The sequence below is a fragment of the Lacerta agilis genome, chromosome 6 (assembly GCF_009819535.1).
Source record: "Lacerta agilis isolate rLacAgi1 chromosome 6, rLacAgi1.pri, whole genome shotgun sequence".
NCBI classification, from domain to species: domain Eukaryota; kingdom Metazoa; phylum Chordata; class Lepidosauria; order Squamata; family Lacertidae; genus Lacerta; species Lacerta agilis.
The window spans coordinates 20,150,695-20,177,983 of record NC_046317.1 but is presented as its reverse complement, the minus strand read 5'-3'; the positions used below and the strand labels follow the sequence as shown (position 1 = coordinate 20,177,983).

The 27,289-nt window shown below is 41.2% G+C and overlaps 1 protein-coding gene across 2 annotated transcripts; it reads right to left on the bottom strand.

The window, feature by feature from the left end:
* Positions 1-906: 906 nt before the first annotated feature.
* MTF2 (metal response element binding transcription factor 2) lies at positions 907-24,991 on the bottom strand. Of its 2 annotated transcripts, XM_033151538.1 has the most exons (15): positions 24,849-24,991; positions 17,573-17,771; positions 17,410-17,491; positions 16,750-16,845; positions 15,567-15,667; positions 15,327-15,475; positions 14,397-14,492; positions 11,985-12,053; positions 10,860-10,983; positions 7,672-7,739; positions 7,201-7,371; positions 5,433-5,541; positions 5,212-5,264; positions 5,008-5,109; positions 907-3,665 (listed from the first exon to the last, which is right to left on the bottom strand). In XM_033151538.1, exons 1-15 carry the CDS (start codon positions 24,851-24,853, stop codon positions 3,311-3,313), a joined length of 1,779 nt encoding a protein of 592 aa, XP_033007429.1. In that variant the 5' UTR covers positions 24,854-24,991; the 3' UTR covers positions 907-3,310. The 2 variants fall into 2 exon arrangements, 1 of the variants encoding a protein (XP_033007429.1); XR_004426804.1 differs by lacking the exon at positions 5,212-5,264 and having other exon boundaries at positions 3,648-3,665.
* Positions 24,992-27,289: the final 2,298 nt, after the last annotated feature.

The following is a 27,289-nucleotide window of genomic DNA, read 5'->3' as shown; positions in this document are numbered from 1 at the left end:
AAACAAAGTATAGCAGCTGCCTCCATAAAAAAACTGATACTGGGTGACTTAGTTCTGTCTGTTTGCTAAATGTGGGGTCACTATTTTTAGCACTGCAACTTATGCAGACCGTTGAAAATTACAGTAGTTATTTGGAAGCTACTGCGAATACCTAATTAATGAAGCAAAACTATGCAAAGATAACATCTGTAAGAATACAACTGTATAAAAATGCAAACAAACATTCAAACTTTGTACAGCAGAATATAATTCACTAGTTTGTTTTAACAGTCTCACTAGAGACTGAACTAAATAGAAATGGATCCAATTAATGTGGTCTCAACTACAGGTGCTAAAACCAATACTGAATTGTGGACTACTCAATCTAAATATTGGATTAAATCATCATCATCATCATCATCATCATCATAATCTACCTTTCTGACTCAGTTGCTTAGAATGGGCTATTATTTAATGGTCTAAATAGTTTTCACACATTTGTAACCTACACTGCCAAACTTCATGTCCTGCAGTTTATAAAAGCTGAATAAGGTTATATAGTAGTCAACATGCAAGAATGCTCTTTCAGGCACTAGAAAGGGAGGAGCAATTTTCAGATAATTAGCCTCAGTCCCATATTTATGCCAAAATCAATCCCACTGAGTTAAAGGAGACTGCATTGCCAAGCTGCTGTCTTCTGCATTTACACTTGTCTGAACATGCCTAGGATTGTGCTGTTGCCTAAATCACTTGGAAGAAAGCTGCACTGAAGATTGGAGTAGGAAACCTTGGGACTGGGCTACAATCCACATTGCTTAAATCCAGAACATGTTTATAAAGTCCTATTGAATTAAGAAAACATACTTAAATGAAGCTTTAAGATATAACTAGAGTTCACACCTGTATAACAAAAATAGGGACAACTTCTTAAAAATACACACATTTAATGTTGATTTTAAAAATGTGAGAACAGTTTCAGCAATACAAACATGTCAACCACCGTGACAAAATTAGAACAAAAACAGCTAAAATATGTTGATAGTTTGTCAATTTCTCTCCCCAACTAAATTCCAACTGCTGTCGTTGTATGGAAGCCCTACTGCAAATACTGCTGGTGTTTGATGTGAATTACAAAGATTGTGAAAAAGAAAATTAATGAAAATCTGGTTGTTAACATCACTACAATTTGCATTGTCTCAAGAGACCAACATTCAAAAAGTAAACTGGGTCTTATCAAAATATTGCAGCTAATAGGCAAGGCAACTTTAAATTAATAGCCAAGACTGTGTGAGGGGAAAAGAGATTCATGTTTCTAGTGAAGGCAAAGAAAAGTATACTTAAATTATCAGCTTTGTAAAGCCTGCAAGTTTACTGGCCAGCCACAAGCACAGAACAACATATTTTGTCTACACTTCCTTTGGCTATATGAGGTGGTGACAAAAGATTTATTTCCCTTAACAATCATAACAGCATTTTGTTTTTAAGTCAATTTTAGTACAATTAGATTTAGCCATATAGCCTCTCACTATTATTTAAAGACACATTTTTTGTTTTGTTGGCAAGCTGATGTCTGACAGTAAACCATTAGGCAATAAAACGAGAAACCATCAGAAAAAGTAGTTGTTTACACTCTTTGGCAAAACAAAAAAACAACTCAAAACCATTAAAGAAAATACATCTAGCCCCGACAAAAACACTTGTTATTTTACAAGTAAAATAAAGTTACTCATTTAAAACTTGATTCATATTTGTAAGAACAGAAGAGGTAATATTGTAATAAAAGCAGTATAGTTACTTCAAGTGGCAACATACTGTTTGTTGACCCTGTGCAATTAAACACTTTGCTCCAACTATGTTTATCAAACATGACTACAAAACATTACATACAAAAGGAATCTTGTGATTCCTGCACTTTTTAATTAACTGGGAGACAAAATTTACAATCAATGTGTCACAAATCCTTAGAATTTTTCTCCTTGCCAGAGTTTATGTTCAAATTTTCAAGTTCAGATTTGTGTCTAACTTTCTCCAACATTAACTGAGGCTGCAATACTGTGCAGCCAGGCTGCTTAGATCAAGAAGATTTACACCACAATCTTCAACGTGTCTGCTCAGCAAGTATGTCCCATGGAGCTCACTAGGGCTTACTCCCAGGTAAGTGAGTATAGGATTGCAGCCTCAAAGCAACCTGATCCACAATAGATGAAATTATCCCCACATTTCTTAACCTTGGCTAAGATATAGCAAAAGTACTCCCTCTTGCTAATCCCTTCTCTTTCTAATGGTGTACATTACATCTGCATCAAGATAAACACTAACCACTGTTCACTGTAACTAGTTTGCAAACTCTGGTTTGAGGCAACTATACATAGACCTCTAGCACTATGTAGATGTAGTGCTGAAACATATCTTAATGCTGAAAGGAAGGGGAATCTGCACAGGAGAGACAGGGGGGAGCATGTGAACCTGAAAGGTATACCAAATCTTTTTATCACTGGGCCTCTATGTGGAGGGTTGCAGCCTGAATTATTTTCTGAAGGCATATGACATTAACGACTGCACTCACTGCCAACACACACAACACTCATTTGACACATATTCTGTAGTATGTGGCAAACAACAGCACCCATTAAAGCCTGAGAAGAAATGCTGCTGTGTAAATACTGCAACTATTCCTGATAAAAGAATTATGGGATATATAGTCAAAAGCTGCCCAATCCCATAATTTATATTGCATAGGTCACAATCACACACATATATACACATGCACACGTATGTGTATATATACACACATGCAAAGAATATATTAAAAAGACAACGAAGTCTAGTCACAGAGCAATTTACAAGCTCAATATATATTTTTTACACTTTGCTTGAAAGATTTCAATATTTTACAGTCCTCAGTAGGAATTATATACACTGCACCTTATGAAAATCTAGGGTTGTCAAAGTAGAAATACACTTTTGCAAACATTTGCGTAAGAAAAGATTAAGAAATCTTACTAAAAATTTGTTCTAGCTACAGAAAATATTCTCTACCGACATGGAATGTTCTCTAGACAAGTCTCTTCTGAAGTCGTGCACATTTAAAAGCAACTGAAATCCCAGATTCCCGCCCTAAACAATCTAAATCCTTATCTTAAAAAAACCCAGCCTCATTTAAAAAATGGTAGAATTTTCAGCACAATGTTTTGTACTGTTAAGAAAGAAATGTTAAGGCTAACTTGGTTTCTATTTTTAGAAATGTCAAAAGAAGTTTCCTTCTGCACTCCTGATTTATATAAACAGTGCCTATAAATAAACAGTGCAGCAAACATGTTCAGTACTACAGTCAGGAGGCAGTTGCTCCTTCCCATTCCACAAGATACTGCACTTTTCCATCGAGTGTCACTCGACGTGCCAAAACACGGTATTTTTCACCACAAGCTATCCTACCTGCTGCACCAAAGTAACTGGTAATGGAGTTTTTAAGATGATTAAGTTGTAACTCCTGATCTGCCAAGTTATTAAGTATTTCTGTATTAAGTTCATCATACTGGTAATCATCTTTGCCTTCGTCATCTTTCACAATTTCGGAATTCTGAATCTGGAGTGCTTTTCGTGGAAGGCGCCCTCTTCTCCTTAAGTGTGGGATTGCAGCTGGCCAAGTTCTTCCTGTTCGTGTCCTTTTCCTGGAGTCAGACAAACTACGGAAGATAAGAAACAATAATTTAAGGCCGAGGGTTGTATTTAACATAGTGTTTAAGTGAACTTTCCTTCAGAGCAACTATTTCTCCTTACATAATGTTCTTCCCCTATGCACCCCCAAAATCTGTTCCAGGAGTTCCCCCAAACCCATGACAGGGTGGGATTGTGGGGAAATGTCCTGTTGCACCAGTGGAAATCCTTGGAGGATAGCAATAGTTGAGGTCCACCCTCATAATATAATTTGCATCCATGGCCTAGTAATTTTCCAGCAGGATTATAGCAATATATCTGTTGTATTACTATCCTCCAAGGGGCTATCCTTGAAGGTGATCAAAGCTTCAGTGTGTGCAAAATAAAGGGTCGATTTACACATATCCCTGCTTGCTTGTTTGCTTTCAGGCCCAATTCAAGATGCTGGTAATTACTAATAAAACCCTGAACAATGGGAGCCTACCCTTTGTATATCCCTTTCCTTCTTGTTTGTATTTTTCTACTTTCTCTTGTATTCTGTGTATGTGTGGGTATATATCTATATCCTGCACAACTTGAGACCCAAATACATGTATGTGTTTTTAAAGATCTTTTCCTCTCCATGTGCCTTCTTTATCAGATATGGTACTCAAAAAACAACACGGGACTTACAGTGCTGACACCCCCAACCTTTGAGACAGTCCCTAGAACAGTCCACCTGGTGGCAACCGCTGCAATTCTTCTGGTATCAGGTAGTTTGCTACTCTGTTTCAAGTCAATTTGATTGACTGCATTGGTTGTTCTACCGGTATTACTGTACAGTGGACGCTCGGGTTGCGAACATGATCTGTGCAGGAGGCGAGTTAGCAACCCGCAGCGTCCGTAACCCGCAGCACTGCGTCTACACACGCGCGGGTTGCGATTCGCTGCTTCTTCGCATGTGCACATTTGTACTTCTGGGTTCGGCACAGTGCGCAACCCGAAAACACACAACCTGAAGCGGTCGTAACCCAAGGTATGACTGTATTTGTATTATGACTGTATACTACCTTGAGACCCTGAAAAGAATGAAGGGTGGTAAAATAATTTTAACAAAATGACAAATGGTGGGTGTGGAACAGGAGACTGCTGAAAGGAAGAGATGGAAAACTTCTTTTCTGTGACCTTTCTAATTTCTCAGGACCGTATTTCGTGCAATTACCTCCTCTTACTCCAGCAGCCCCCCATGGTTGGGACTTGCCAACCTTCCAGAGAGAAGTTATCTTAGAATCCGAGCCAACGTGTTTCATATAGTTGGGTCATCTTTCCAGTAACAGCTGCAATCCATCATTTCACTCACACGTACATGACATAAAGCAAATGGCAGTGTACCTGTAATGCTTGGAAATACTGTTTGAGGTAGTTTCTTTTGTACTGGCAGCACCTGTGGATTCCACATCTGAGGTATTGGATGAATGTGCAGTTCCATCAGATCTGAGCCATTTCATGTTGCCATGTGATAAAAGTAATCAAATATTAAAATCTGATCAGACATTAGCCAAGCAAGAAGAATACAAAGTTATTTCTCCTACTCACCCAGTAGTGCTAGGTAAATCCAAAGGAGGAGATTCTTGCACAACAACAGGTTCCTTTTCCCAAGGGGAAGAAAAAAAAAGAACAGAAGTTTTCAGGCTGTGCAAATACTTGCCTTTTCAAGGAGATATCGCTTTTTTAATTTTTGTTTCAAAATACAGTTTAACATATTGGCCATTTTTAGTCAATAAAGTAATCAGCGAGTAAATGAAAATGCCACTTACTATAAGAGATGGCTCAGACATCTTCTGGATCATTTTTCTGGTATATGGGCCCGGTGGACGGCCTACAGATTTTTTCTTCCCCTTTCGTTCTACACCATTAGTAACTTCCCTAGAAGGAAGCCCACAGTTGTTTTTAAAAGATACCCCAAAATAATGTATGTTTGAGTATTATTTATGATTTCATTTTTTTACCATTAACATTTATTAAACATGATCACTACCCTGAATATGTATTCACTGAACCTATATAGTTCTTTCTCTATAAGAAACTCAGTGTTTGACTTTCTGTGACACACTAATAGGACCCAGAAGATAACCACTGCAGGAATGCATGCATGTCTTTGAATAGAGCACTTAAAGACATACTGGCCCCATTAACATGCAAAACTGAACTATGGTTAATGCCTTGTGGATAAGTTCAAGCAGTCAGGCTCTCCCTGCTCTTCCTCTTGTACAGTCAGGATGAAGACTTCTGCTGAGTTTAGTTTTCTTTACAAAATCATCTTGGCTTAGCATTACATACAAACTAGGGATTCTGTTTTACCACAAACATGGTTAGCTGCTAAATAAGCCAACTTTTAACGAGTTATGGAGTTGGCTTTTCTATCTACAACAAAAAATGGTTAAACCAGGATCCCTGGTTTGTAACACTACGCCAAGATTCTTTGAGAGAGAAGCGAAATTCTGCCTAAATTCTCCTATACATAGGAGAACCGAGAGTGTATTAGTCTGAGGCTTTGCTTGGCTGCACAGAGACTTGTTCATGTAGTCCTAAACTATGTTTTTTATGTATGAATATGGCTATTGCCAAAGAGAAGCATCCCCATTAGCAGTGCTACCACTTATCCAAGCAAAGGAAGAAGAGCCTTTCTTCATGGTCTTGCCCTATGTAAGCAGCAGAAATGCTGAGATTGCTGTTCTTGTTAGTTGTGAACTATGGGGAAAGAATTTTAGCGTGGGGACCAGGAGGATGTTGTTGGAGCCCTTCATCCTCGTCATACTGATATACTTTTAGGCTAGCACAATGCGATAAAGGCCATAACTCACATGGGGAAACATTCTAGACTTTAAGCAACATTTATATGGTACTTTTATATCCTGCCCTTCTTCCAATCTGAAGTTCAGAGTGGCTGAGAAAGAATAAAATTACACATCAATAAATCATCATTAAAACCACAAAGACATAGCAAAACAGAAAAATAGCACCATAATTTACTCAATGGTCAATAAGCCTGGACAAATAAAATTGTCTTTAACCTTCTAGAGTGGAGGAAGACTGAATCTCACTTGGGAAGCAGTTTCATAGGCAGGTTGCCACCACTAAAAATGCTATGTCTGATGTCACTTTGCTCAAGAAACAGAAATCTAAGACTGGGCAACTGTTGTCTAATACTGCAGATTCCATGGAGGACATTTTCAGGAGGGACATTTTGTTCTCTGAACAGATATCAACTCAACCAATTGGTTTTAAAAGTTATGGTGGGGATTTAATTTGCTTACTACAGGTATATAACAATTATTACTATGAAGCACCATTTTATAGTATTAGCTTATGCACAACAGTAATATTCTAGGCCTAAACTAATTCTATTAAACAAGAAAGTGTAACATATTAACCAGTGCTATTTGAAGATATCCTACAGAAACAAAAAAAACACCCCACATAATTCCTGCAAACTGCCACTGAAATCAGCGGTAGTTAATCTGGCTTTAATAAATATTTGTCAAATAATTTATTTGCTCCAACAGAGATCAAATCATGATTTACCTCTGATCAGGCACAGATTTAGATGACTTTCTGCCTTTAATTTTGAACTCGTGTGAAGTTCCCTCAGGCTCTTTCTCAGCCTTAAAAGCAGCATTTGGTGGGCAAGGGGGGACACGAATTCTCAAACCAAACAAATGCTTTTTCTTCTTTATTTCCTTTCCAGACATAAACCTAAATTGTTAAACATTAAACACAGAACATGAAGCTACAAAAGTGTTTCTTTGGATATACAGATAAACCCCAATTTAACTTACTAGTACCAATATTATGTCCCTTCTTTAATTCCCTTCAAATGCAGGGAAAGGACAGCTAAACACCTAACTTGTATCTCAGTAACTACAAGTTTGACTTTAAACAATTTTGCAGTGCCTCTTCCTGCTGCTACCATGGACATGTTTTGAGGGAATCGTTCAAAGAAACCTCAGGACAACATCAAGAAGATAAAAGTGTATAAAAACCCTATCAACTTACATAGTCTTGTAATCATTTAATGCCTCCAGAACATGCTCATATCTTTCAGATTTTGGTGTGTCTGCCAGCTGTAAAGTATCAAGAAGTGATTTAACCTACTAAAAGTTACAGTAAAACTTCTAATCACAATTAATACCTTCAACCATTCAAAGAGACAAAGTGTATTTGTATTCTAGAATTCCTACACACATTAGGAATTCTAGAGTAATATTCTAGAATACCTACTGCATTTGACTATTAAGACAATGAAATTTGAAAAAGTAGTATGTTGAGTAACTTATACATCCTAACAAGATAGTACGGAAATTGTAGGGGGGATTCCTAAATTCCACATCTGTTTAAACAACTAAGCATAGCATTCATGTTTAGGAGTGTTTTATTAATAAAATAACATGCTTTATTTTATTTACATATTACCAACAGGCTACTTCTGTATCAGGTACAATGAATAGCTTTGACAGAAATAGACTTAGAATTCCTTGCATTTTAATCAAATGCTGGAACTGAACATGACAGGATTATGAAAGGGATACATTTAGAATATGATTGCTTTTTAAAAATCAGCTATAAACCTATGTTGACTATCAAACAAAGCGGCTAAATAACAGAACTGTTATATTGGGAGTGTGATGGGCTACAGAGGGAGGAGAGGAGAATGAAGTCTCATTGGGATTGTATGCATAGTGCATTATTCTATCTCAGTGTTTTTTTAATGGTGCATTTATGAATTTTTAAAACATTGCTATTAAAAATAATTTTGAATCCTTGATCTTTTCTAGATTAGGTACAGTGGTACCTCGCAAGACAAATGCCTTGCTAGACGAAAAACTCGCTAAGACGAAAGGCATTCGCTAATGAAAGGGTGACTCGCAAGACGAATTTCCCTATGGCCATGACTCGCAAAATGAAAACATTTTGCGATATTTTCTTCCCCCATCAAACCGCGCTTCCTCTGACCGTGCTTCGCAAGACAAAATTTCCGCTATGGGCCATTCCATTGTCACGGGTGGGACACTTTGACCATGTTTTTTGGTATTCACACATGTGTAACAATGTAAATATACATAAAAATTAACAATCAAAATTTAAACTATGTTCTTAATAAGATACTGAACATTTTACTAATTTTTTATTATTTGTATGGATATTTTTGACAATTTTATTAAATGTTAAAAGTGTTGTCACGGGTGGGACAAAAAAAGGACATGGAGCTTGAGATAAGTTTGATTTATGGAAAAACTCTGTGAGTTGGGAGGTGAATCAATGATAAACTCAGCATATCTGTTTAAATCAATGTTTATTGGTTACAACTATGCAATCAGGAATCAAGTTTAAGAAATTTAACGATACAAAATTAAGGAAAAAATGCTGTCACGGGTGGGACAATCATCAGAAAACTTTTAACTTGGACACTTCTGTGAAGACTACATGGGTGGACTTTTGAAAAGAAGGTCCATAAAATAAACTTCTTTTGTCTTTAGCTTTAAAAAAAATGGTTAGACTGCACGTTTGGAATCTTCCTCACCAAAGTCCAGCGCTCATCTAGCATTCTTTTCAGGCTCATTTTTCATAGAATGGCCCCTATACGACAGCACTCGCAGAACGAATTAATTTCGTCTTGCGAGGCACCACTGTACTATCAGAGAAAAGTAATCACCTACCAGCCTGTTATTTTTGGTACTGAATTTACTTCAACTATCATTATATTGACAGGAAAACAAGCATTTCACAAATAGATTTAACAATTTATATTACAGGTAATTGCACAGAAAATGATGCCAGATTTGTGTGGCACACTTTTTACACAAATAAATGAAATAAAGTGGTTGGGGTTTTTTCTAAAGTGGAATCTTTGTCATCTTGTACAATAGAGTTTTGCATGGGGGTTTTTTCCTGGCCCCCACGCATGTTGGCAGGGTGGGGGGCCCTTTCAGTGGTATGTTTAGCAACGTTTTTAGGTCATTTGGCACTATCGATCAAGTGCACATTTATCGGTCGTTGCCTGTACACAAAATTATGTTTCAGGCCACTGTCACGGTTTCCATTCAATTTTGTGCATAAAGGAAATCAGGCTGTACCTGCAAAAAAACCTATGATTCTATGGGGCTGCCACCAACTCATGCACTGAGTTTCTTGAATTCTCTTCACTCTTTTTTGTAACCGGTATTACAACTTTTTCCATGACTTGATCGCGTTCATAAACCTTACCCTCCTCCTTATTATTATTATTATTACTACTACTACTACTACTACTACTTCCCACCCTTCCTTTCATGAGCGCTCAGGATAGCTAACAGAAATGTAACATTAAAAACAAAATTAGAACCACAATGCAAAAAATCAACATTACACAATACATCAAGAGCAGCCAGTGATGTGGCACAATGATGGGAAAACACATTGGGCAACAGTGCTTGATCAACTGGTAAATTACAGTAGAGGGAAAGGTGGGGGTGGAATTAGCCCATGAGGCAGTCCACAAGTTGCACTAAGAGCTTCTTACTGGCCTGGATCACATCCCATATGAAACCACAACCAGTTTAAACCAACTGTTTAAAACTGTGGCTTACTATGAATGAGCAGTGCAAAGTTCCTGCAGTGTTTGGCTTGTAATGTTGTCTAAACACACTTGTTTCTTTCCAAGCAATGAGTGATTAGCCAAGGACAATCCTTAGTTACCATTCTTGATTTGCTGAAGAGAAACAAATCGCACACTCGCAAAGGATCCCGGCACTGTCCGTACGGCGCCGGAGCACCGGCAACCTGCTATGTACAGCGCATGTGCAGCGTCGCTGTAGCGACGCTGCGCATGCGTGCTACATAGCAACGCCCCCCAGGTGCACGTCATGTTTGCCGCTCCGGGTGCCCGAGCGGTTTCCTACACCACTGAATGGAGGAGCACCACAGAAACTCTCAGGCAGTGTGCACCAACATAGTGCTCACTTACATTAAACCACTGTTTGTTTTAAACTATGGCTAAATGTGCTAATTTGTAGCTACTGGTGTGCATGTTCAAGTCCCTCACCTACAACCCTAACGTAATCCTCTGAAAACCAGCTATCATTTCATTAGAACAGGAATTTTACACACTTGATATAATTATTCTGTAAATGGACTAACCCATTTCTTAAACGTCTACTGATCACAATAGTTTGACCTATTATTGAAAGAGCATTTCAACAACTTACCTCACCAGGGTGGAGTCGATCCCAGTTTTCATTAATGTATGTCATGAGTTCAAGCTCCGAATCAAAGTATTTCTTTTTGTGAATAACACTTAGGTTGTAAAGGCATAGGTGTGCTATATCTACCCTAGAATTCAAAAGGTTTTAATAAAACAATTAGGATATTTAAAAAATTCATAGGTATGAACCCCACCTGGCTAAAGTAGTGATGTGGCTCTTCATAAATCAGTCAGCTTATTGTGCTACATTAAGGAACTTTACAACTTTGTAAACTACTGGGGCCATGCCCCAGCTTGCTTTGCCTGCCAGCCAGGCCTACCTCCCACTACCTTGACAACCCCCCTTCTCCAATCCCTGCTGACTCCTCCCCTGCTCATACTGCCTGCTTCACACCATGACACTGTTTGAGATTCAGCAGAAGAGGTGGGAAGTGAGGGCAACAGAAGAACAGGACTACAGCTGGAGAGCCTTCCCCTCTCCCCACCACATCCCTTCTCCTCACCCTCCAACACTGATATGATGGCCTAGCAGTTTGCAAAAGTCTGTTGTCATGCTATATTTCACAGCACTACCTGTTGGTGACCAAGAAAACTGCAGTATGACAACAGCATTACCTTTTTATTATATGTTAAGTATGACCACTTACTAGACATTTTATTTCTGTTTCACAATATGAAGCCAGAGAGGAAGAATACACTAATTACAGTAATTGCTCACAAACTTACTAGAGGACTATTTGTGCTTTGTTTACAGCAGGGCTAGCTAATCTGTGCCCTGGTGATACCCAGTTTTTGGTCATCCATCAACGTCACCTCCCGTAACCCATTTTTAAAAAAGTATTTTAACTAACCACTCTCATGTGCCCCCTACCACAATTCTGTAATGCCAAAACGTTTTTGTGACCTTACAAAATCCCCAAGTATGTCCCTTAGAAAAACCTTTAAAACTGGTTGCACCTTCCTCGGCCATGCCAACTTCGACATGTGACCCCTAGAAGCCTGATCATGAGTCAATGGGGCCCTTGCCCCAGAAACATTAGCAAAAGGCACGTTATGAGAACCAACTAAAAACAACTTACTGAATTATTAGGTTACTGAATGATTTCCTCCAGTGCAATATTGTACTTACCATTGCAAGGGTAAACGTTTGAGGTATTCTGGTCCAGAACTACAAACTGAACAAATGAATGTATAAAACCTAAAAAAAATAAAATAAAATAACCAAAAAAGTAATTGCTGAGAAGGTACTTACCTGTAGCAACATATTCACTTTGCACGATGTCTATGACTTCAAAGCCCAAAGGAGCCAATACATGCTACTTAGTAGCATATCCAATAATTAATAACAATAAAGTTACTGTATCTAAATTTGTTTTATATACATGCAAGTCCCGGTTACCAAACACAATGCACTCCCTGAAAATTGTTCGTTAAGTGAGCGTTCACAAAACAAGTCCATGATTCATACTGATTCTTATGGGAACATTTCTAATCTGTAATTTGTCTGACCTCTTCACCTACCCTCTATGGTTTCTCCCCAAAATGCCTGCAGCCAACCAGCAAAAGAGAGACAAAGGAAAATCAGATTTGTCTGATCTCTCCTGCTCTCTCATTTGTCTCATTCCCCACTCCCTCCATAGTTTCTGCCCAAAAATGGCTGCAGTCAACTAACAAAGCACGGACAAGGTTGCTCAGATATCTGAATCTGTGACGTGTATAGTGAGGTTTGGGCATAATTATTTATGTTTGGATAACTGAATTTTTGCATAACAAGTGGTTATTATAAATATAATTGTTAAGATAACTGAGTCTTTATCTAGGTCAGTGTTTTTCAACCTTTTTTGGGCAAAGGCACACTTGTTTCATGAAAAAAATCACAAGGCACACCACCATTAGAAAATGTTAAAAAATTTAACTCTGTGCCTATATTGACTATATAAAAAGTAATTCTCTTGAATAGGAATCAAATAAACACAAATAAAGTATTTTATAATTCTTGGACTTAAGAGCAGGGGTCCCCAAACTAAGACCCGGGGGCCGGATGTGGCCCAATCACCTTCTAAATGCTGCCCATGGATGGTCCAGGAATCAGTGTGTTTTTACAGAATTGGAACCTGTCCTTTTATTTAAAATGCATCTCTGGGTTATTTGTGGGGCATAGGAATTTGTTCATATTTTTTTCAAAATATAGTCCAGCCCCAAGTAAGGTCTGAAGGACTCTAGTCTTGTACCGGAGTGACTTTTTGTGACAAAGACATGAGTGGAGAAGCTCCTGAGACATCCTGACATGATATAATTAACTGCCTTGCCACACTTGAGAGCCCAGCCAATGTGGTGTTTCCCTTTTTTGTGATGATCTTGTGCTTTGGGAAGTTCAAAGAGGTTGAACCAGCAAGTGCCAAATAAATGCAAAAGGAAACCTACACATCCTAATTATTCATCATTTATTAGCAAAGTGCTCTCACCCAGCTGAAAGGAGCCAGGCTTGTTATTTCCTCCAAACAGCAAAAGAATTCTTAATTAATTTATGTAGGTTGGAGATGACTGCACTTTGGGAAACATTTCCCTTGAGAGGTTATAGATGCGGTTTTGCATCCGATTTGGTACTGAATCCTCTCTCTCTCTCTCTCTCTCTCTCTCTCCCCCCGGCCTCCGCCTCGCGCGCGCCATTTCCAAGCCCCCACCCACGTCCACCGCCGGCTCCCTCCTCCTCATCTCCGGCCCGCTCTTTCCACCCCCCCTCCCGCTTCTAAGATGCGCGCGCCATTTCCAAGCCCCCACCCACGTCCACCGCCGGCTCCCTCCTCCTCATCTCCGGCCCGCTCTTTCCACCCCCCCTCCCGCTTCTAAGATGCGCGCGCCTACATTGGTCTCGGAACCCCACTCGCGACAAGGCGCGCGCGGCGCGCAGGATCCCTTCAGGGCCACGCCAACAGCCGAGGAGGCGGGGAACTCCGGCAGGCCGGAGGGCGCTGGCGATTGGCCGGCGGGAGGGCGAAGGAGGGAGGGAGGCGCTTTTGAGGCGGCCGGCCCGGCTGCTGCGTCCAGGGCCGTGCAATGCAGTGCAGTGTAGCCTCGGTGCTGCTGGGGCAAGGCGGGCGTCTCTTTTCGGCTCTGTGTACAAACGCGCGGGCTGACCCTGATTGGCTGAAGGAAGGCAACAACAACGGCCGGGACGTTTTTCCCACGGCACACCAGGCAACATCTCGCGGCACACTAGTGTGCCGCGGAACAGTGGTTGAAAAACACTGATCTAGGTAACTTTATTTATACAAGCTAACTAAATACATAGCTAGGTAAAATGGGAACAGTAATATTCTGTCTTTCTGTAACAAATTAAAAATAAAAATATAGACTAATACAATCCTAATAAAGAACAGCAATAAGAACATCACCACATGTCATAACTGCAAGTGTGCAGAAAATAATAGTATTATGATGCTATAGGTATAAATGCATTCTTTCCTTGTATCTCCCCCTGCCCTGCCCCCCAGAATAAAACCCTGACAAACACAAGTAGGATCAAGAAAATACACCTTACCTGTCACCAAACAGCATTGGCTTTTGGAGGCACTGCACACAAGCCTCATGAAACCACTGTTTACATTTGCAGCACTGTAGCATCTTTAAATACCAGCTTCATTAACAGAAAGGAAGAAAGGAAAGAATTGAATTGGAATGTGTTACGTGTTCCCTACTGAAGTGCAAACACATGGGGCAGAATCCAAATTTTTGCAAACAGACTTCTGCTCATGGAACACGATTTCACCTTTCTCTCCTTCTCACTGCAGCCCTTCCCCCAAAAAAACTTGCTCTGGAGAATCCCCCAAACTCCCGCAGGAGATTTTGAGGGCCCATAGGAGGCTGTAGGTGGGAAGAAAGAAAGGTGATGAGTGGAAGCCTGTTCTGCATGGCAGATCTGGATGCAATCCATTCCATTTCAGTAAATGGAAAAGTGACACTTAGCAGGCAAAAAGCTGAAGGGAATTTTATCATAATTTTACTCCAACTGAAAATGTGTGGCTTAATATTATGCATGTTTACTTGAAAGTAACTCCCATTGGGTGCTATTCAATGCTAGTCCTATTCAGAGTAGACTCACTTAAGGTAATGAACCTAACCCTAGGTTCATTAATTTTTGTGGGTCTGCTCTACTCCAAGTAGACTTAGTTGAATACAACCCAATGTGTTTAATGAAGCTTGCTCCCAAGTTAAACGTGTAGAAACATGAGCTTAACAATCCTATTGTTATGAATGCAAACTTTAAAACTGAACAGAAGTGTAATGAAAGCCTAGTGTCACTGATACAATGGCCATTAATTACTGTAGTAAAATTGCCTTATAAATATATAAGTAATATTTCTGGAACAGAACACAGCATTCAGCTCTCATACAGATTACTGGTATTTAATAGAATATACAGCAATAAATCTGAGAGAAAATCTTTTCATAAGAGTTTCAACATGCTTACTCTCCAGGACCTCCACAGTAGCAATAACACTGTTGGGCATTTGTTTTATGGCCTGCATCCCATTCAAGGTCGGATACATTGTAAGGCAATGTCTGCTTCATGACTTGCAGTGCTTTGGCATTTGGTCCTTTCTTAAGTGCGCCACCTCTCTGGAATAAAACAGATTGAAGCAGCGACCACTACTATACAAAATCAAGTTCAAATTCAAAGTGTAGTCACTTCACTAAGTGGATAACTTACCTTTGTTGTTGTTGCAAAGACACACTGCCGGCAAAGCCATTTATCATCTGAATCTATCACGCTGGAATCAATATTTGGCGTGTGACACAGCTGGTGATAACCTGAATTCAAAAAGTTTTTTTTTTATTACTCTAAAGGTTACTAAACACCCTTGCCATCTTAACCTTTATGGCATGTGACAATAAAGAAAACCCAATCCATCTTCTGATTTATATTATAATTCAAATGTATTTTTATGTCAAGAAGTACAATACATATCCCATATGTACACAACCGTATCAATAGGACAACATGTAACAGTGCCAGCTTGCTTATGTAACAGACCTACAAGAGAACTTCCAAATCCTCTCCTACACACCACACACACACCTCTGCCATCCAAATCTGCTCTGAAGGGCTGGAGGACCCTCCAGCTGGAAAAGGGAAGGAGAGGACGAGGAAGACCTATCAGGTCCGGTGGCACAACACTCGATCTCACCCCATGTACTTAAATTTAACTATGTCACTCAGCTGATGGTAAGGCTTCTATCAGCTAAACAGGAAGGGGAGCAATTTTCTGCAAGACCCTGCCTCCAGCAATCTGCTCCAGAATATTAAGGGAACCTGTGGAGTAGCTTCAAGAGCAAATGAAAGACTGCAGAGGGAATAGTGAATTGGCTAAATAAATCAACAGCTACATAAAGGTAAAGGTAAAGGGACCCCTGACCATCAGGTTCAGTCGTGTCCAACTCTGGGGTTGCGGCGCTCATCTCACTCTATAGGCCAAGGGAGCCGGCGTTTGTCTGCAGACAGCTTCCGGGTCATGTGGCCAGCATGACAAAGCCACTTCTGGCAAACCAGAGCAGCGCACAGAAACGCCGTTTACCTTCCCGCTTGAGCGGTCCCTATTTATCTACTTGCACTTTGACGTGCTTTCGAACTGCTAGGTGGGCAGGAGCTGGGACCAAGCAACGGGAGCTCACCCCGTGGCAGGGATTCGAACCGCCGACCTTCTGATCAGAAAGCCCTAGACTCTGTGGTTTAACCCACAGCGCCACCTGGGTCCCTCAACAGATACATAGATAAATAAATAAAATCCCCTTCCTGTTTTGCTGATGGAACCCTTGCCATCAGCTGAGTGACACTGTGTAATACAATGCTGAATTTAAAAAAAAAAATCTACACATTAAGAAGTTCACTTTACCTTGACCACACTTATCACAAATAACCATTTCATTGGGTGCTTCTGAATATTCTTCCTGACATATTGTACAGACCATTTCCCCACTTTCAGTAGCTCCTAAAAATATAAAAGGTTATGGTTTACATTAAATAAATAAAATACATACGCTAAATGGATACCAGTTATATTATTTCAAAAATGGCTGCAACACATAAGAATAAAACTACATGTAATTATTAAATCCATTTTTATATCACCCTCTTCACTTCTTTCCTATAAAAGCTCAGGATGATGAACAGTGTAAAAAATGATTGCAATAGCTAATCATGTTTTGGGGGCCAGCAGTTTACATCTAAACAGCAACAGATGCACTTCCCTGGGGAAGTTCCTCAAACAGGACATTGCCATACAGATGGCTCAGCCAGGTTTTGCTTCCAGCATAGATATAAGAAGTTGAAGGAGATACGACTTTAAGGCCAATGCTGATAAATGTTGCCCATCCAAGATCAATGCAGAGTTGTCAAAAGGAGACCTAAAATGTCTATTTTAGGTCCCCTTTTGACGCAAACTCCCTGACCAAGCCTTTAACTTTATTCTGTTCCCTCCCATAGGGTCTCTCACTGGAAATAGATGAGGTCTGAAATTTCATAGTGTCAATAAAAATAAAGTAAAGGTTCTTGCCTGTTTGTATGTCCTTCCAGAGAACCCAGGATTTGGAACTGTCTTCAAATATAATGAAGCAGCTCTGCTTAAGTTTGTTTATCTGAAAAGGAGAATAAATGTTAGTGTTTAGATGGCACAGCCTCAGAAGTATAATTTTACAAGGCTGTTGGACACAAATTACCTTTTTGATAGTTCCAAGATAAAACAAGCCATCTGACCATCTAGCTAGGACATCTTGACCTTCTTCAAATTTGCACACTGGCTTTTTGGTTTTCTGTCCATCCCGCGAGGACAGTTTGGTCAAGGACGTTGGTGGTTTTTGGTTTCGGCGTAAAGGAGACCGCTTGTGGACCACTGAATTACCCACCCCCGTAGAGTCTCTAAAGTAAGAACAAAAACAAATGTAGAATATGAATAATTTGTCACTTGCTATTCTTCTTGTAGTAAAAATATAAAGCCCTCTTTGCACCTTACAACCCTCCAGTTAAAAGCCATCAGAAAACTACAAGCCATGTGACACTAAAATGCAAATAAATTCAATCTAATTAAGTTGATATACTTAAAAAAGAGTACTCAAAATAGGAGTGGGAGTGAAAGCAGAGCTTATCTGAAGAAAAATCTGAGATATGAATATGAAAGGTGAAGTTAGCCTTTCTCCTGGGGAATTGTAGCTAGTGCAATATCAAAATACTGGGTTGGGGAAATAGGTCCTATAACTGGATGTCAAGATTGAGTTTTAAACATCAGAGTTCTGCCATTTCTACCGCCAATATAATCCTCTGAAATTTCCTTTACAAGCTGTCTCTTTGCAGTACTTTCTGAATAGACTCAAGTAGTACTGATCAGTAAGCAGTGAAACTTGCACATGCTAAGCCTATATTTTAGGGTGTCATCTGAATTACTTATACAACTAACAAGTAAAATGGTCTTTTGGTGCCATTTGTAAGAATAAAATCAATGTCTTTTTTAATTTTCTATTTACAGTATAGCAACAAATGCAAAATGCTTCCTTTCACTCTGCAAGTGTGGTGTTGTACTTGTTCAATGAGTATTTGCATAACACATCGGAACAGCAAATCATAACCAAGGCACTTACAAAAAGCTGTAAGGAAATAGAGCAAACACTGCCCTTGGGTTCTAAATCTTGGAATGGATGCAGTGCCAGCAGGTAAATCATGAATTCCAACTTTCCTCACACAGTGAAAAGGAGAATGTGGTATTAATGAAAGGGTGTTCCCCAGCACCCAATAATTTATCTACCAAATTTTAACAAGTGAATTAGGCTAGCCTCATCTTCCCTATAACCATTGGAGAACACTTGAGATAGAGGGATGGAACTCATCCATTGAAATTGTCTACTGGTAGAAGAGCCGCCAAAACCAGCTGTACACAACACCACAACTTAATCTTGAGAAGTACATAATGGTGTTAAAAGCAAACAATGTTCTATTATGTTCTTAAATATGCTGAAAGTCACCCAGAGTGGCTGCGGCAACCCAGTCAGATGGGTATGCTACAAATAATAAAATTAGTACATCTGCCCGTGGACCATCTCGCCAAAGTGGTGCATGCTCTAGTTATCTCTCGCTTGGACTACTGCAATGCGCTCTATGTGGGGCTACCTTTCAAGGTGACCCGGAAACTACAACTAATCCAGAATGCGGCAGCTAGACTGATGACTGGGAGCGGCCGCCGAGACCACATAACACCAGTCCTGAAAGACCTACACTGGCTCCCAATACATTTTTGAGCACATTTTGAGATTAAATGCTCAATATACAATTGAAATACAAAACTGGACCAGAACTATTAGATCTGGGTTATGATAGTCTACCCAACACTTACAATTTCAACATTTAAAACAAAAATATTCACAAGCCTTATAGCATTGACCTGGGGATGAAGCCCACCTTAAAAGTGCCAACGAAATGCTGATCAATGAACTTGGTGATACCCAACATTAGTCAAACTTTGAGCAGACACACTGAAATAGGTCTATATCATGAGTAACATTGGAAACAATTCTTAGACCACTTAATGTAGGAAAAATATTTTAAGCAGTCCACATAAAAATACAAAATTCTATTTAAAAATTCCTAAAAACTAGATAAAAAAGCAAACCATGTATCACAAATAAAAATGAGCAGTGTAGAAAACCCTATACCACATTATATGTTTACCCAAGCTTTTCTGGACTCTGATTCTTTTTTTTTTTAAGAATCATAGTTCAGGAAAGCTTGGATAAACATATAGGGTGGTATTCAGCTAAGTTTTATTCAGAACAAGCACACTGAAATTAATGGGTCTACTTTTGAGTAAAAGTTTGCTGAATATGTTTTAGAGATCATTGCTGCTTCCATCCCAATTACCTGGGAGACAGCGTTCTAGAGAGTGGGTGCTATCACCAAGAAGGCCCATTTTTACTTTTTTACCAAGTGACAATCCACTGGTCATGGCTACTTAGGATATTCAAACTGCCATTCTAAATTTATGCTAATACTACAAACTTGCATTTGGTTGCCAATACCCAAATATAACCCAATAATTTTAAAAGGCAATGTCATCATTAAGAAAAGTCAATACACCACTAATACTTGTATAATCATTTTCTAAAATAAGCAAATTATGACAACTTTTTGTGTTCCTCAAGTGTTATGCTTATGAAAACAGTAGTAAAAAAGGTCATCTTCCCTCACACCATCAATGACGAGGGAATAATATTTTCCTTTTAATACGCAATTGCTTTCTTAGTGATGGAAGGAGAAACTATGGGAAATCCATATAGGGAAGTGGGCTTCTGCACCCACAGTTGATATATACCTGCATTCATTCTAGACCTCAATAATTGTCTGAATTACAATGAGTGTGTGTGTGTGTGTGTGTGTATATATATATATATATATATCCAACTTTCTCCAAACAAAAACACAAAGCTGGTTACATCTGTTTCTAAATACATATTATTTCTAAACATACATGCAACTAGAAGTGCATCAGGATCAGGTTGGTAGCTTGGGAGAAGTGCATAAGGAGTAGATGTTCACAGCTGATCAGTGGCACTGCTATCTAGCTCTCAGCTCAGTGCAAACAAAACACCAGAGCAATAGTGCAACACTGAGGCGAAGTGGTAAAATACTGCAGCGGTAGCTGGACAAGACTAAACTTGGGGAGGGGGAACAGAGCTGACAAAGTCTAGAGCAGATCATGGCAATAGAAGCGGTCTTCCCCCCACCCCCATTTCCTCCTACTCTGCCACCAACTGATGCTGGTAATCCAAAACGTGGTACTTCCCCTTTCTGCACACCACAATTATCAGAAAACACGACACACAGACGCAACAGACTGAGAATTACACATGTTCACACTGCGCACACAAGCTGATGAAGCACCACTGCACAAAGCAAGCTAAGCTTGTTCCCACACGTATTCCTCTGCTCCAGCAAGTTGGTGATTAGGAAAAGGTTAAAATTTTGTGAGTTGCCACTGCTCTGAGAAGGGCTTGCTGCAACTGACCCTCATGGGACTCCAAGTAGACCTACAGAATGCCACAGCCCTGCTTCCAGAGTAGGGCTAGCTCAGAGTCCCACTTCAGATGCTTAATAATGAGGACCCAGCAATGAAGCCGCTCCATATGCTGTATGATATAGAAGTGATGGGGACTCAACTTCTCTGCCAAGTAAATGGTTGCTTCACATGCTCCAGGGAATGTGAAGAGCAGCCAGGAAGCAGCTGTGAGGTAATGAGGAATGGGACATGGCAGAAGGAAGTCAATGTCTCAATGAAGAGGTAAGGCTTAGATAAGAGCTGGAGACCCTTCTCGTTTCGATAAAAAGCACAAGGGATTTTGAGGATTGGGACAACCTGCCCACTAGTCTTCAAGTTAAAATAAAGCAAACCTACAGAAAACAGAGAATAGCTTTTCTTTTTTCCTTTTCCAAAGTTTGGACTGAAAAGTGAGGTGCATTCATATGTAATGTAGTCAACCCCCAATTTGCGCAGGGGTTGTGTTCCAGGTCATTGTGCGTTAGCAGAGTGAGCATAAGCCTGCCATGCCCGTTTTGCCCTCTTCTGGGTCTGAAAGCAGTCCACATTCTTTGAATGTGCGCATAAAGATGGTTGCCTGTATTACATTTCATGTTTTTCCATGTAAGATAACATGTTCAGTCCCAGGCAGTTCTAGTTCTAACAACTGTGTGTATTCCAGCTAGGAAAACCCCTCCACCTAGCACCCTTAGGACAAGGACAGTGTGCACATAGCTAAATACAGTCATACCTCATGTTACGTACGCTGCGGGATGCGTACGTTCGGGTTACGCACTGCGGCGACCCGAAGTAATGGAACGCATTACTTCCGGGTTCGGCGGTTCACGCATACACGTCAAATGACGCCACGCGCATGCACAGAAGTGCCGAATCGCGTCGCACACATGCGCAGACGTGGCGCTTCATGATACAGACGTCACGGGTTACGAACAGGGCACCGGAATGGATCCCGTTCGTAACCAGAGATACCACTGTAGTTAAAGTGATATAATAAGTGTGTAAATGAACAACTAAATAGAGCAGGTAAGGAAGTGACTGCCTTACTTTTTTACACAGAAATTTGAGGCTGCTATACTCCCCCTGGTTTGTGGGCTTCACAAGAAACCAAGCTCCCATGTGTTGATTTTATTACTATCAGTGAATCCACAATTTCTTTCATTTATTGTGCGAACGTGCAGAAAGACAATGCAGGGGTGCACTTGGCTTCAATATACCAATTAATATATCAGAAAAATATGCTTCCCCAATACCCAGTCTCATGCTGATGTGCCCTCAGTAAGATTGCTGTCCCCGCAACCACTTGTTAAATCAAGTGAGATTAATTACCAAAATATTCCAGTAGATAAATAACACCTACTTGGAATATTTATTTCTTGCAAGGAGCTCAAGGCACCCTGCATGGCTCTCCTTTATCCTCTCAAAACCTTGTGAGGAAATTAGGCAAAGACTAAGTGACTAGCTATGGGATGCGGGTGGCGCTGTGGTCTAAACCACAGAGCCTAGGGCTTGCTGATCAAAAGGTTGGCAGTTTGAATCCCCACGACAGGGTGAGCTCCTGTTGCTCGGTCCCAGCTCCTGCCAACATAGCAGTTCAAAAGCACATCAAAGTGCAAGTAGATAAATAGGTACCGCTCCGGCAGGAAGACCTCTAACCAGCCTTTGTCAACCTTAGGCCCCAGATGTTGTTGGGACTACAACTCCCATCATCCCTGACCACTGGTCCTTCTAGCTAGGGATGATGGGAGTTGTCGTCCAACATCTGGGGACCCAAGGTTGAGAAATGTTGCTCTTTCACAATACTGGCTCTCTCTTTTTCTTCACCAAAGAATAATTGACATTTTTCACTGTATAGTGTTAGTGGAGGCTTGGTTATTGGGCTGTCACAATGACTACCTGTACAGGTAACCTGCAACGTACACACATTTAACATATGCAATTTCAGCTTTATGCAGTTGAAGGCCAGCTGGTTGAAATTGCACAAATTAAATGCATGGAAGCTGAAGAGCTTAAAAGCTCTTCTTGCACAGGGTTTTCCCAGGGTAGAAAGTTTTTAAGCTGTCAGTCTTGCTTACCAGGCTATGGGTGCCTCTCACGAGATCTTCTGAGAGCCTCCCAGAGTCTGGTAAGCAAGACCGACAACTTAAAGGCTCTCTGCCTTGCTTGTTGGAGTAAGACCCATTTGGTGCATCAGCTCCTGAAGGTAAGATTGCTTTGCATGGAAGCGGTTCCAAGGGGGTAGTTCGAGTATATGTATTTTTGTGTATGTGCACCATTCCCAAAACGTACCCACTGTGCAACATGCGATCGCACTGTACTCAGCCTAACCATCTTCAGGGTTACTGCAAGGATAAAAGGGTGCGGAGAGCCCTATGTAAGCTGCCTTGAGCTCCTCCGCGAAAGGGTGGGATATATATACACCTATTACCTTTGTTCACCAGGAGGGTTGCCATGCCCCACTTATCTGGACTTTCTCAAAAGGTAGTTTTCTTACATATTGCTGCTCCAATTCCACCATACTGCCATTGAGCACCTGGAGTTCAGGAATTCTAAAGAGAGGCTGGCAGTCATAGTGGAGAATTTAGCATCCCAGAAATGAGTTAAAAGCTTGTGAATCTGATTTTCTTCCAAAGGAAAGAGGACACCCTCAATTTAATTCATGAACTGAATCTGCTTTTCACATAAGGAACAACCAAAACACTGAGATGAGTGGCACAGTAACATTTGAAAACCAAAATAATGTAACCTGTGCTATCCACAGAAGAAAAAAATAACAAAATGCATTGCAATAGCGGTTAAGTGACAGCAGAAAGACAACAACCAAGACAACTTAGCAAACAGCAGCTGGACAGAAATTGCAATTAATCATGAGTAGGAAGGGACCACAAGGAATCATCTAGTCCAACCCCCTGTAATGCAGGAATCTTTTGCCCATCGTGAGGATGGAGCCTATGACCCTGAGATTAAAAGTCTCATGCTCTACCAACCTATATAGCTATCAACCTATATGGCCACAGTTAATTACTTAAGGCATGAAATTCTGTGCATGATCAAAAGCGTGTGTGTGTGTGTGTATACACACACACATACACAGGGTGAGTCCTTTAAAAGAGGCGCCATGGATACAGAGTACACATGTTCCACAGGCCTCTTTTAAAAGACTCACTGTGTGTGTGTGGCCATTTATCTATCTCAGGGCTGCTAAACTTCTTTTGCTCCAACATACCAGGAATGTGTTAAAACTAAAAACATGAGATGAAGAGGAGGAGAGTAACGAGCACCCTTTGAAATAATATGCAATACCATCTTTATTGGGGGGGGTGCAAATCCAGAGTCTAAAATTAGCGGATCCCCTCATTTTCTACACAGGCAAACAGCGACGATCATAACAAAAAAAAAAAAACCCGCTGCGGCTCGTTCATAGGTACGGATCAACAAAGCCAGGGAACGGGGAAGTCGAGGTCGCCACGAGCTATCAAAAGTGCCACACTCTTCCCCACCCCCACCCGGGAGGCACTCGCCTTTGTTTTGGTTTCCAGATTGGGAGGTGGGGAGGGGTAATACAACCAGAAGCCCCTCCAAACCCACAAATACAGCTTTATGTCGCCAGTAATATTACACAAACACACCCCTCCCCCGCCTTCCTTAACAAAGCACAATTAAAAATACGGTCGGAGTGGAGGGTGTGTGTGTGGAAGAGAGAGGGGCCTTCGTGATGTCGGTTCCCTCCACCCAACATAACCGGATTTGGGGAGAACAGAGAAAGGAAATCCAGCCAGCAGAGGAAACTGATGGCGCGAAGGGGAGGGGAGACGGAGCCGAGCTCTTTCTCCCGCTCTCTGCGCCAGCCATGGGGGGGCTTTCCTTCCCCTTCCCTTCCCGCCCCCCACGCTGCCCTACCCGCTCCCTTCACCCACCTCATTCGGTCTCTCCGGTGGGGCCACCCGCTTCATACAGGGAAATCAAGTGAGCTCAATGCGCTCCTCCCGAGAGAGAAGCCTCCCGCCGGCCGGGCTGCTCGCGAACCAACCACCTCACGGGAGGTGGAGAAGGGGGGGGGGCTCTACAGGGTCGTGGGACCGGGGAGGGGGGGGTGGGCTGGACGAGGACGAAGCTCAAGGCAGCCTCACGGGCAGCCTTTCGCTTCCACCGCAGCCCTTCGCCATTTTGCTTTCCCGCGGAGGAGGAGGAGGAGGCGCTGGTGCATTGTGGGGGGAAACACAAAAGGAGCCGCTTTCCAACGGCGACGGCGGCCCCTCCCACGCGCCGGCTCCGGCCTCGTGCCGAATCACAGCTCCCCCTTCGGCGAGGGGCGGGGCGAGGGAGCGCGAGAGCAAGAGGCAGCCAGCCAGCCAGCCAACCAACCCGCCCGCTTCTACTGGTAGCTGCGTGCGGAAGGACACGGGGCCGCGAGAGTGTCTTTTCTGCGGGTGAACAAAGAGGGACTATTTTAAGAGAGAGACGACGGTTCCCTTCTCCTCCGCGTCCTTTTTAGCGAACTCTCTAGCGCGGGTAAAGAGTGTTGGAAGGAAATCGGGGATGTGTTAGGGAACAAGACGGAGGCAGAGCGGTTTGCTAGCTTCGAAGACCGAAGTGAACAACTTTTGCCTAACAGCGATACACTCAGTGCTTTTTTCCTAACAAAAAGGTGTTTAGGGGTACTCTCAGTTTGACTCAAGAAAATAACCACTTTATAGCAGGAAAAATGAATACAGTAAATGGACAAAAGTACAAAGATTAACAAAATGTTTAGGGGGTATGCGTTCCCCTGCGTACCCCCAGAAAAAAGCACTGGGTATACTCTTACATTTCTCTGAAATATAAAAATGCATTCCTAGTGAAGGTGTTTTGCAGTCGCCTCCCTGCTGCTCTTTGACGTTCCTGCCTCAGCTCAGAGAGGCATTATTATTATTATTATCCCCACCCATCTGGCTAGGTTTCCCCAGCCACTCTGGGCAGCTTCCAGCACTGGCTTCCTCAACCTCGGCCCTCCAGATTTTTTGAGACTACAATTCCCATCATCCCTGACCACTGGTCCTGCTAGCTAGGGATCATGGGAGTTGTAGGCCAAAAACATCTGGAGGGCCGAGGTTGAGGAAGCCTGTTCCGGCACATATAAGAAAACCATATGTTTATGCTCTCCTGCCCTAGTGGATCAGGCCCAACAAGGCGCATTTGTTGGTTCCCACATCATGGTTCCTAACACTGGCCAACTAGATGCCTCTGGGAAGCCTACAAAAAAGGGAACGAGGGCAACGGCCCTCTCTCCACTTCTACTACCAATAAGCCAAATGCAACTATTATGGAAACCCAAATAAAGATGGGGCAAGGAGGGCTGGGTGAGTGTCAGTGTGTTACCATGAACCAGACTCAGTCTGAATTAGGGGGAGATTTTACTGTGTTGCTTTCTATCTAGAGAAGGTTGCAATGTTATCTTCCTTCATTGATGGAAGGAGATGAGAGAGTCCGATAGGGAGGTTATGTTTGTGTGATGATTCTGCAATGTTATTCAAATAACGAAGAGAAGAGTGGAATTGCTCCCAGGCTACCTTCTTCAGCAGGGTGGTCCAGTCAGGGAGCATCTTCATTTCAGCTTGACAACAAAGCCAATACTCCTTCAGGGAGAATTGGGCCACAAAGGAGTGGAATTGAGCTCCTAGACCAGTTCTGGCAAGGAGACACAAACAGTCAGAACTCAGGTGGTTCAATATATGCCCACGTTATTATTGGTAAAATCCCGTCAAAGAACACAGTGGCTTCAGTCCACTGATGATATATAAGCAGTGCTTGTTCTATGCACTTAGAATATGGTTTGGTCTCATATCCAACTGTGCCACTATCTCTCTTTTTTGCCAATTATATTTATTAAATTTTCCAATTATAATAATCACACCAAATATTCCAATTTTACATATGAATATTGAATAATTCAAATAAGTCAAAATAAACTGCCAAATTATTAATTTTATACGACTTCCCATGCTTCAAACATTTAGGAGTCTTAATCAAGGTCGAATTTCCATTGCCTTCCATAGTCCTCAACTGTGCCACTATCTCAGTGCATAGAACTGATTAAAAATATGATGTGGTTGTACTGCAGATCTGATTAGATATTTTCACTTTGTAGCCATACTATAGATAGCACAAAGGTTAATTATTTCAGCAGTGTTATTAATGCTTATCTGCAGAGCAAAATCATATTGTGTGGAGTTTAGCTGAGGTTATATTGGCCACAGTTCAATACAGCGTTAGATGCATTTAAGCCAGTTGAAGTAAATGCACGTATCCTTGCACCTAACCTTGTGTAGGACTGTGGCCATTGGCTATGGCTATAGCAGAGCTTTCCAAACCATGTGTC

Coding starts and splice junctions, on each gene's coding strand:
- MTF2 (XM_033151538.1), bottom strand. Junction 7,740..10,859: donor ATCGACTCCACCCTGGTGAG/GTAAGTTGTTGA, acceptor GATACTTTACAG/CTGGCAGACACACCAAAATC. Junction 7,372..7,671: donor TTAAATGATTACAAGACTAT/GTAAGTTGATAG, acceptor TTAACAATTTAG/GTTTATGTCTGGAAAGGAAA.